General features: G+C 45.1%; 1 protein-coding gene across 3 annotated transcripts in view; it reads left to right on the top strand.

Moving 5' to 3' along the window:
• Nucleotides 1-12,290, top strand: part of Pdk1 (Phosphoinositide-dependent kinase 1) — a 302,785-nt gene that overhangs the window by 278,200 nt on the left and 12,295 nt on the right. The window contains exon 1 of one of the 3 annotated variants that reach the window (XM_011637106.3): nt 1-101. The exons of 1 other annotated variant lie outside the window; for it this stretch is intronic. In XM_011637106.3, coding sequence (XP_011635408.2) covers nt 33-101 — 69 coding nt within the window. In that variant the 5' untranslated portion in view covers nt 1-32. Of the gene's footprint in view, nt 102-7,719; nt 9,244-12,290 lie in introns of those variants that run through there. One more of the 3 variants, XM_011637107.3, reaches the window with a different exon arrangement.

Genomic DNA, 12,290 nt, shown 5'->3' with positions numbered 1-12,290 from the left:
GTAATCAACGCCGTTGAGCATTAGACTGGTGAATGAAGTTCGAAGATCGTCGCCTGCCCACGAGAATGATTCACGCCGCCTACGCAATTTACTACGCTGCTGTAAGTGAGAGTTCGTCCGCCCGTCATAAATAATCGATAGACCGCTGCAAGCAGTCGCTTGTTTATCACAAACAACCGGCTTTGCCGGATTGATTTGTCCCACCTCTTGTTGTCTGTCACTCCTTAGTCACGCCGATCACAAACGCTGCGCTATCGACATACGCTATCGACATACGTGTGACAATTGCATGTGAAAAATTATCGTATTGTATCATTACGTCACTCTTCAAATTGAAATGTATCTCTCACATTTATTTTTGGATATTAGTACAATTAAAATTTGCTAGAAATGTACTATTTAAAATTATCAGATAAAAAAATATATCAAAATTATCGAAATTGCCAACGTGCATGACCATCGAAGTGTAGTACTAATGATCCTTTCTTATATTAATTTATATCGGTGCACTTGCACATGGAAAGAACAGTTTTATTGATATAGATTTGAAAAATAATTTTGTACCATTTTGGATCATCAAAATAATTATGTAGAATATTCAATTTGGTTGTTAAAATATAAAAATATTTTATCATTATGTTTAAACGATCTAATTGTACGGTCCAATAAAATTATTTTTCAGATCTGTATCTGACAAAATTTTTAGATCCTCAAAATTGTTCTTTTCGTGCACAAATTCGACACTGTCAGCCAAAGGAGTTTAGGATCTACGGCCACATAACGTCCCATATCTCCCGCGATTAATGCGCGAATTAACGCGGTCACGCAACGAGCGTGCCGTACTCGTCGCAGTAATTAGCCGCGACCGGTTTTGTTTCTTCGGTGTGCGACGTGTGATCGATAAATCGCCAATCCCGAGTCCGAGGGAAAAACGTTTAGGCACCCTGTAGCGCGCGATCCGCTATCGCGATCGATTTCCCGCGAATTCCCAATTAATTAGTCATGTAAACGCTGGATACCTGGCAATCGGCGCTCTGGAATCCGATGATTGGGACTGCGGAATTTTATATGCCACGTGGCGATGTCAATCGTAGATGTCACTCGACGTGTGAAATTTTAGCGAGTGACAATAACAACAACATAGTATCGGGAATATCGATGACGAGTCTCATTGCTGTACGCAGGTAAGAGGAATCCGACAAAATTATTTATCTTGCATAATTCACAAAAATGCATTTTATTCAAAAATTAATTGATATGAATTTTTACAAGTTCGCGCTTCATGTGGAGTTTACGGAGAGTGTACGGAGAGTCGAGAGCTCGACTGTTATCTGATACGCGTTTTGAAGAATTTAGAGCCATTTCTGTCATAAGAGGGGGGAGAGATTAAAAAGAGAAGAGAAAAGAGAAAGAGCAAGAGAAAAAGGGAGGATTAGCCTTTAATTATCACGAAAATTAATGGCGGTTGTAAACTCGACGGAGAAGAGAGGATAAAACGGAAGTGGATATTGACGCTTTGGGATCGCAATCGGCGTAATTTCAATTATTATGACAATTGCGCCCCGCTCTGTTTGTAGACACTCCTTTATTTGCGCCGCGTGCCGGCTACCCCCTCCCTCTCCCCCTCACGCCCCAGTGTGCAGGTTCCCTTGCGCGCATCCATTAATTAGCTGGACATTTGTTTAGCGCTATTCGAACGTGGCCGGTGCGGCGGCTCTTTCGGATCAACGATCCAACAAAGGCGAGGTAGTTATTGTTACGATAATTTTATCGCGTATCATTATAACATACAGGAGAAAGGGAGGGAGGAGGGAGGAGGGAAGGGGAATCGTATGACGGTGCACCTTGCCGCGGTCTATGTCTCCTATGGGCGATCGACCGCTACGTACGACCGCCGTGCGTTCGAGTTACGTGTTGCGGTCAGGAAAGTACGCGGTACGTTTTATTCCTTTCGCGAAACCAGTAGTCGTTCGCCGCTCGTAATAAACAGTCTTGATAAATGAATAACGACGCGCTCACGCAGTACGGCGCGCGGCAGCGCGGCAGCGCGGCACATCCGCGTAGCAGCTTAATGTGAGGGTTGAAAGAATTATGGGCGTCCCTTTCGACCACCTCTCGATTCTCGGCGGTTTCGCCGAGAATTCGTACAAATCTGAATTAAATTACCGTACAATTATCATCAATAAATCACCGATGCAACTAGACTTCCGCCAAGAGCCGCGCGGTTACCTTCCACAGCCGTGTGCGTTGCTCGAAGCAATTAGGGGATTAAATCTCTTTTAAATATCACACATCTCGGAAACACATCTCGTGATATTTTGAAAAAAAAATGTATATATCAACGCTTCTTTTGAGCGCGGTAAATCAAATATTCATTCTTAATTACCTTAATTGTTTGTTCTACATGCGAATACGGATATCGGAATCTCCTTAGATTCGCCCCGAAAAACTTTATTTCATGACGCGTTCGCGCGTCTACTTGGAATTCATTGCGGAGAAATTGTAGCGGATAGGAGAAGGAGAAAGAGAGACAGAGAAACAATCGTTTCGTCCGTCGTGCCGCGAACGAATTATGACGCGTTAATGCGCCATACATTTCCGCCTTCATCGTTCCCGGCCGGCTCCGATCTGACGATTCGATTCCCACGATTCCAAGCCGCGGAACAATCGCGCGAGCGCGCGAACGTGAATTCCGGTCGGATTAGTCACTCGTGACCGATTTTCCAGTAGATTTTCTGGCACCGGCGCGTATCGTGCGATTCGAGAGTAAGCCGCTAGCAGACGCGCGTTGCTTCGCATATGCAGGCTGCGCTAAATATGCGTTTCCGCATTGTGAGACATGCTGTCGCGCCACCGAGTTTAGAACCGTGGAACACGATGAGACGTAAGTAGTAAGAGAAGTGACCAATCAAAGTAGATTCTTCCTTGATCATAAGAAGAATAATCGAGTATGAGTGGTATTTTTTATATTTTCATCGAGAAATAAAAGATAAATTTGAAAATTTTAGAGCTTTGTTCTCAAATATTTCCAAATTTGTGTCAGAAATCTGCGCGGAATTACGAAATTTTTTTGCGCATACCAAATAAGATATTATGCAGTTTTTTGATAGTTTAAAACTGACTACGTTAATTTGACTAGAACAAATCTTAGAACAAATCTTAGAACAAATCTTTGATTTTATTTTAGAATAAATTCGAATAATTTTAATTAAAAATTTTAATTAAAAAAATTAAAAATCTAATTAATATAAGACAAATTATATTTATACATATTTATATTTTACATATTTTATTTTAAAAAGTCACTCATTAGTATACGACATTAAATATTGAAACTTTAATTAGGAAAAAATTTCCTGTAAAAAAAATAAAGGACAAATTGAGTTTTGAGAAAATAAATATAAAGCTATCTGAAGTAAAGGATTATTTTAGAATAAAGGACGTATAATTACTACAGTGATTGGTCATTTTTTTATATCTTATTTAATAATAAGTTTAATTGTTTTTTTCTATGTGCTATAGCCCTTAAGAATCTCAAAGAGTCACGACCCCGATTCTGCACATCTTTAATTACGTGTCACATCCAGTAAAAGCTCTCATCTGCAATTTCCTTGTATTACCCGTGCGTTTCTTGAAGCCAAAGAAAGACTATACGACTCTATGACTAAAATTTCGTGATCTATATTTATCTTCTCGTAAGTTTCTTCACGATGATCTCTCCTGATTCTTTCATCGTATTCATTATTATACTTTTTTTAAATTTAAAAATCAAATTTCAAATTGGAGCCTATCATGGATTGCTAATAAAAAATAATAATATATTACTAATTAAAAAATTAATGTTATACGATTTAGCGTTTCACATATTTTCCGTGAATATTTACGTTCACACACTTATCACAACATCTTGCATCAATCTGGACAAATAATAAGGAGGAATATTACGCGTTGTTGCATCATTTTTTAAAATCAATTCAGAACTGCTATATTTGACTGGAAAATAATCTCTGTCTGTTGTTGTTGTTGTTGCCGAGCGACAATCTCACGCGAAAATATTCCGCAATCGAATTTTGGAATCTGCGTTATCATCATCCCAGGTGGGGATTGACAACGACAACGACGACGACGACAATGACGTGATCATGCAAACAATGATTCGACTGTTCTCACCGCGTGCAGCGTGTATTTGAAAGTTAGCGAGCGGCCTTCGTCGAGAGAGCCGAGATTGAGAGAAAGAGAAAGGACGGCGCGGGAGGGATGGGACGCGACGGCGGTCGCGGGGGATCGTTCGAAGGGGAACAAGGATTTCTGTTCATTGACATACCAGAACGGCCGGTCGTTGCCGATTTCGCAAAAATGTATATTTTTGCGCGCTAATTTGCGCGGAGAGAGAAACTGTCGGTCGCGTTCATCACGGGCTACGACAACAGTCCGGGTTTTGTTGTCGCGCGACTACGACGTACACAACGACGATGACGATAGCGTGAAGTTCGATGACTGCGCGACAAATTTCTGCGGAAACCACCCAGAAGAGTGTCAAGTGTATTAAGTTGTTGACGCCACGCACATGGGAATTTCTCCCCCGATGTAAAAATATTTTGAATTCAGCGGCGAGGCGGAGGAAAATATTATTACATCATCAATAATATTTTCCCAAACATGAAATCTTTTTATGATACGACGAGAGAGAGAGAGAGAGAGAGAGAGAGAGAGTGAGGGGGGAGGGAGAGGGGAGGGAGAGATCATGATAGAGTTATTTGCGAAGCATATTTCATCGTATTTATGTTTTCAAAACATCTTGATATTATGCTGACGGACCTTGTCAGCATTGATTTCCTTGGCTTGCCTTTACTCTATAATAAAAACAGTAAAATTATTTTTAGAAGACTTTCGATTTGCAGCCTAACCTTGACACAGGACAAATTTTTTAAGACAAATTTCGAACGGAAATGAAAAGAAAAGAATGGAATACCCAAGAGTGATTTTTCTTTTGTGTTTCCTTTCTTTTCGATCCTCCTTCGGTCGTCCTTAAGTTTTACAACGGATCACATGTCGTGCATATTTTGCATAGTCAATGGTTAGAAAACCCCTAGTTCCGGACCCTTTGGATCTGAGATAGGCGTATACTATACATATAGTAAAGGAAATCGCGCCAGACTCGTTGCCGATTAATCCGCGCCGACAATCTCTCGACAACATTGTATTTTTCGCGACTGTTGATTAATATTCAACATTCGCTGACCGGTCCATTTAATAATAGTATTGTCCCAGCGTGGCATTCGCACGTCGATATCTCTTTACGCAACAACACGCGCGCCTCACGGGCGACAAAGTCCAAGAGAGGACTCGCCGCATTGTTGTTGACTCTTCCGCGCGAATCACAGGCATTATCATACCGTTCGGTGAATAATTGCCGACCGTTTATATATCGTTGTTATGCACGCCGCAGCATCCCGAAGACCTTTTTCCTTTTTTTTCTCCTACTCTCTGTCTTTCTCGTCGTGGAAATGTCCGGCTCGATATATCGCATTGCGCTGATGTTTCCCCCTGCCGGTGGCCTTCCACGTAGGTCTAAAAACTAGATAAAAAGTGGAAAACAGTGAGCTGGTATTTCCGACCACAGAAAACCGATGGATCGGCTGTATAGTTCAAGTGTTTTGTTTGACATTATCTAAAATCTCCTTTGTATGTACATATTTGTTTAGGAGCACGAGAATATGACGATTTTATGTTTTGTTTTCGAAATAAAATTTTAAAATAGTATTTTAAACAGAGCTGAAAGCTTCAGTTATATCAGTATATGTATAATGTCTGTATTCGATATAATCTCTGTATTCGAGGTCAATCACTCGAGAGATAAATGGAAACTCAAAAACAAGAAAGAAAGTTGATATGAACGTAAGTTCAAAAATGTGTTGTTTTCGAATTATCACTATTTTTAAACATTAAAAATTAAAATGCTTTGCTTTCGAATTTGTTATCAAAATTGAAAGAAGATATGTCAATATGAGTTTTGTAACGTAATTAAAATTAAATTAAAGTTGCAGCGGCTGTTTTAACACTACTCAGAATGCAACTATGAAATTTTGATCTCTGTCAAGAGATGCTACGTGGGCTATATCTCCACGTGGTGCATCCCGTAATGTAATACTAAATTACAGCTCGTAATTTTTATTTAACTTTAATTATGTTATAAAACTCATAAAGACCATTTCTTTTTTTAATTTTGACAAAAAAATTTGAAAGCGAAGCAATTTGAAATTTCAAATTTCATAAAAATGGCGATAACTCGAAAAAAACGCATTTCTGGATCTATGTTTATATCAACTTTTCTTCTTGTTTTTGGGTCCTCAATCATCTGAGTAATTAACCTCCACTTTGAAACATCCTGTATATATTTATGTATTAAGATACATTTTTTCGATTTTACATATATTTTACACATATATATATATATATATATACATATATTAAATGCACGAATTTTCACGTTGTTACTCCTAATTAATCGTCGTCTTCGGCGCGTCATTTGGGTTTCGTGCTACATATTCTCCGACAGGTCACGCGGCGTCGCCATTACGCGTCATTACGCAACATCATTGTACAATATTTGCGATCTGCAGACAGACGTACGCGCGCACATATGCGCGCACACGACGGATTGCCAGTGCGCGCGCGCTGACGTAGTGCATTCCTGAGATTACAGGTGGACTACTTTTCAGAAATGCCAGTCGATAGAACGGACGCAGCGCGGCGTTCCCCATACGTATCGATCCCGTAACACGCCTTCTGGCCCGCGCGCTCGTCGACCGCACGACTCGCAGTGAGAGAGGGTTATCTATCGGCGCGTCAGGAAGATTTACGGAAGGGAACGCGCGCGGCCGCCGCATCGACGATGATCGACGATCGCGACCGCGCGCCCGATCGCTCCGTCTATATTAATAAATTATAAGCGGACGCGCTTGCGCGAATCCGGAGTAACTGGACTACGGGGTGTCGGGATATAAGGAGAGCTGGAAATGTGTTAGGCGACATACAGGATATGACCATGTTAAAGTCTAAAGTTAATAGACCTGATACTTCAAACGAAATTTGCCTGTTATTTTTATGTCCATTCTTAGAAAGTTTAAGAATACCTGTTCTGGTCCATTGAGATCATTATTGTGAAAAATACACATTGTCTAAGAATTTTTTCCAGAACTTTTTATTCAAAAGTTTTTCCGTCACTGTAGGAAAAGTTGAAAGGGCTTTGGTGTGCTCGCAGATAGCGAGGAAGAAAAAAGAGCGGGAAGCGTCCGTTCTGACTCGAGTCTCTCTCTGAATCGGAGTCGCGTACCACCAACCGGCCGCTTTTCGAAGTCTCGGAGGAATCCGAGAACCGACCGGATGCAACTTCAGAATGGGAATGCAAGCGGCCGCTCGCGGCAGCCTAGCGCGGCGCAGCGCGGCGTAGCGCGGCACGGTACGGCACGGCACGGCACGGCACGGCACGGCGCGGCGCGACGCGGCGCGGCGTGTGTATGAGACTCCGTTACTCGCGTATCGGGTATTTCCCAGAACGCGACTATAAACAAACAAACACATCGAGTCGGAGGGATAAAGAGGGAACGAGAGAGATAGAGAAGAGGAGGGGGCAGGGTTAGAGGGAGAGAGCAAAGAGAGAGGGCACCGTCGTGTGATCAGTGCACTCCCTTCCAAGGCGAGAGAGTGCATCGACGCGACGAGGAGCTGGCTGGCCGCCGCGCGCTGCCGGACGCAGGAAAGGGAACACGGGACGGGGGCAGAGGGAAGGAGTGGAGGCGCGCGAGGAGGAGAGGGCGCTTGATCCTGGCGCCGTCGGTTGAGGAACCCCACCAACCGTGCGCGACCGATGCATGCGCCGTGCGTGGGGTTTCCCTGGTTTCCCCCCGTCGTCCGTCGCGCCGGGCGCGAAACCGTCGGCGGACCCCTACCCCCTATCTACTATCGCACGGCGGCGCGCACACGCTTCCCCTCCGCTTGCTCGTTCGAAATCGCAACGTAAAGTCGTCGCGAGCGAAACGGCGACGGTGACAAACAGTCGACGCTGTTTACCATCGATAATGCCGAGGGTATCGGGGCGGACATGCCGCGCGCGCGAGAGCTTCGCTTTTACGCCGCCCTACGTGTCGAGCGATAGGGCTCGTCGTCGCGCGGCTTTTGGAATTCGGTACGGGGGGATGCGTTTCTGGTTGCGCGCTTCGTCAACCGCACCGGCAGCTGCACTCGTCGAGGTCATTAATCTCGCGTTTAACGCGAGACTCGTATAAATTTGAACATTTTCGCGAAACTCGGCGCGCGACGCATCTCGGTCGGCCCGTCGGCGCGGAATGCGGGATAACGACGCGAGGAAGCGACCCGAGAGAGAAGGTGTCTTCGCGTCCCGGTGCTTTCGTTGCAATTTTCGCACTTGACCGCAGGGCCAAGCGTGCTTTACGATCCGCGGCGAGATTACCGGCGTGGCGCGACGCGACGCCGCGCCAAGCCGCGTTGCGACGGCGGAGGTGATGGACCGGTGGAGGAGAACGGGGAGCGTAACCCCTCACGTAGCCCCACCATCGCTCCCGGATGCGGACCCTCGCGTTGGTGGTGGAAATATCGTCGGTGCTCGGAGTGGGGTGGCGGGGAAGCTTGCCGCCAACTCGGGCGAATCTGTGGTGGGGAGAAAGCGCGGGTTAGCAGCCCGGACACGCCAACCGTCGGATTCAGTAAGCGAACGGCTCTCAACGGCCACGAACGTGTTTTTCGTTCTTCGGTTCCCGCGCATGCATATATATATATATATATATATATTTCATATATATATGTATATACGTACGGCAATATATATGTACTATTCGAGCTGACCCGCGAGAAACAACACTGTCGTCGGGAATACGCAGTCGGTGATCGGCGACCGCGACGACGTGACCATCAACAATAGTCAGATCGTACAACAGCAGCAACAACAACAGCAGCTCTTGCCGCGACACAGATCCGCTTTTCGAGTATTACACATTTCACACATCCGTCTACATCGCATCTATTTCCCCGCGACCAAAATAGAAACAAAAAAAGCGAAAAAAAAGTTCTTCCACTCCGCTCTACAACTACCCCCGTCATTTCGGTTTCGGTCCTTCATCTTTGTTCCCGCAACTGTGGCTTCAATCAATCAAACTGGATTCCAACAAGCAGTACGTGTCGCGATTACTTCGCGGCTACCGGAGGCTTAAGAAATTTTTCAAGGTAAGAGATCCACCTCCTTCCTTTCAAGAGGGAATTGATCTTTTTCGATTTTTTTCCCTTCTCGCTCTCTTCTCTTTCGCGGACGGGTGGACTTTCGATTTGACGTCGCGCAATGGATTTTCGCGCGCGTATCCCGCCGTGCGCTGTGGAGGGTGTAGTCGCCAAGTCGCTCGCGGGTAGCGCGAGGCGAGCTGTAGTGCGAAATCGAGTGTATATCTTCGGCGGATGTGTGCGGTGAACGATGTGGATGTGTGGTCGGGTATACTTGGCGAGTCGGTTCGTCTGGATCCGGCTTATAACGCGAGTAGAGATTTATCGAGGGACGAGAGACGCCTCTCCGACTTGACTCGATATAGCGCCGGGGGTAATAAGTTGGCAGAAGATGACGAGGATGACGAAGCTGTTTGTCGAGCCGTTGACGGGACGAAGGTTTCGACGTTCGCGACTCTTTGATCTCGGGCGAGATTGGCGGGAAAACTCGCGCGGGTGGGTTACCTTACGTGCGATCGGAAGGCAAAAACTTGCGGCGCCACGGAGTAGCATTATCGCGCGTGGCTGAAGCAACCTCGTCTATAACGTTTCGTAATGTTAGCGAACGATTCAGTCAATTATCGCGACACAATTGAAGGACACACCCGTATTATATGTGAATCGATCGATAAATAAATATGTAGACCGTCCTCGGTGTGTACGCGACGGATTATGGCAGCGCGCCCGCGTCAAGGATGCGAGATCCGAGAAAGAGCGAAACTTGTCCATTTCGGGACAAACAGGAACGGGCGGCTCCATGAAATAAATAACCGGGAGACGAAGTGTGAAGAAAAAGGAGAGAGAGAGAGAGAGAGAGAGAGAGAGGGTTATTATACCGTCTCGTGGCATGAATAATTTACACGGAATCTCGCTCGAATGTAAATAAATTCGCCCGCCGTCACCATCGTCATCGTCATCGTCATCGTCATCGGTGACGGCGACGGCGACGGCGACGGCTCGAAAATTGTAAGCGCGTAATCTCGGTTCGGCTCGAAGGTTGTTTACGGTCGCGTTCTACTGGCAGTTAATTTTAAACGAATTCGCCGGATATCGTGGGTATCTCGTCTCGTTCGTTATCGCTGGGTTATTTATATTATTCCGTAAAATTACTTAGAAGTCTGTCGATTAGATCTGCAGCCGATGCAGCGCTCGTAAACAACGTGTGACGTAAGCCGGACATAACACGGTATTATAGCAAATAGCGAGGAACGCATACGATAGATGAGTGAGGCGCGCGGCGCGAATAATTCACGAACTGACAGGACGTCGGATGTCTAAGAAATCAAGGAGGAAAAAAATGAAAAAGGAAAATTTATCCGATTGCTCGAATTATTAGTTGTCGATAACCGATCGAGACTTCCAACTTACTCAAATCCGACCTTGTTTTTGGTGCGTTTCAGTATTTGATAACAGGATGTCGCGGCCAAGTATATCACTTGACGCGCGTGTGACATATCTCTCTCTCTTTCTCTCTCTCTCTCTCTCTCTCTCCTTCGTGGCCAAAAATAAAATTTAAAAAGATAAGTAGAGGAAAAAGAAGGCAAGCGATTATGGAAACTGACGGAGATCGTAAGGTCGCCCTGGCGATCGTGACATGTGAACCGTGGATGATCGAGCGAGATTCCGTCACGCCCGCGTACGAGGAGAGAATGTCACTGTATAAGCGCGTCCGTAGATGATGTCCCCCGATCGAAAAACATGTTTGGTCCGCGACTGGTTGTTTATACGATATAACATGTGAAAGCAAACACTTTAAAGGTCTCGACGCGCAGCAACATCGGGACCTCGATCTTCGTCCCGAAACGGCGTTATCTCCGGCGACGATCGCGGCGCGAATAAAAAGGGAAGAGAAATAGGAAATAGAGGCAGAGACAGAGAGAGAGAGAGAGAGAGAGAGAGAGAGAGAGAAAGCGCGATCGAGACGAACAACTTCTCCTACGAATGTCAGATCGACGGAGACGTACGCTCCTGCGGTTCGACACTCTCGTTTTTTCGGTATTGTATTATGCAATTCCTCCAACACTTCGAGGACGCAAACAGATAATGTTCCCGCTAATGTATCGTAACGCGAATACTAACGCGGGCGAAATTATGATCTACGCGTGTGGCCTCTCGGATTAAACCATCCAGGCTCCGCGCGCGTGTGGCGCATAATTCTCGGAACTTTGTTCCGGCCGGGAGATGCAAGGAACGCGGGGAAAACTCCCGCACCACCGACCTCGGAAATTGCATGCGAACTGAAAAACAGTTTAGAGTATTAGCGTAGCTAACGGAACCGCACGACATTACCGAGCACCACCAGCTTCCGACAACGTTGTCGGTACACGTCGGTACATTTATTCCTGACAATATCTCTCTAATTGTCCCTTCTCTTACGGTAAGGATAGAAATCTTAACGTGTCTCGACTAACTAGAAATTAACCAGTACCCTTAATTTAATTTTATTATGCTTGGTTATCTCATGGCGTCGCATGTCGCAGTTCCGTTAATACGTAAATATCCAATTTTAGCGCTATGTATGATGCACGCTTTTACGGCAATAACGGTACACACGTGCATTAGAAACGTTATTGCCGGCGCCTCTTGATTTTCCGCCCCCTACGATCGGAATGTATTTGCCATCTACAGCGTGGCGTGCACATTTCTCGATCTGACAGAAAAGACCGTCCTCAGACAAAATACTGTTGTCTGCTCACGAGGCGGCTCGCAACAAAGTCGAAATGCATTTAAGGTCGACTGTTGCCCTGTCGAGAATTTTCCCTGAATTCTTATCTGAATATACATTCAGCTTTTCCATGAAACTCCATAGAATTCGAGAGACTTTGCAACTCGCCTACCCTTAGCAATATTTAGTCTCACGCTTTACAGAGGTACGTTTCTTTTTTCACTTTAACAACGTAGACGCTTAACGAAAAAGAGAGAGAAATCGATGAGAATCAAAATGTGAAATAGTTTCGATCTCGAGATATGTAGCAAAGCGCTTTTAATCCACTTTATAAATGTTTCTGAGAGGGACA

The sequence above is a fragment of the Pogonomyrmex barbatus genome, unplaced genomic scaffold, assembly GCF_055798465.1.
Source record: "Pogonomyrmex barbatus isolate J1 unplaced genomic scaffold, ASM5579846v1 scaffold11, whole genome shotgun sequence".
NCBI classification, from domain to species: domain Eukaryota; kingdom Metazoa; phylum Arthropoda; class Insecta; order Hymenoptera; family Formicidae; genus Pogonomyrmex; species Pogonomyrmex barbatus.
This window is presented reverse-complemented; position numbering and strand designations above follow the sequence as displayed.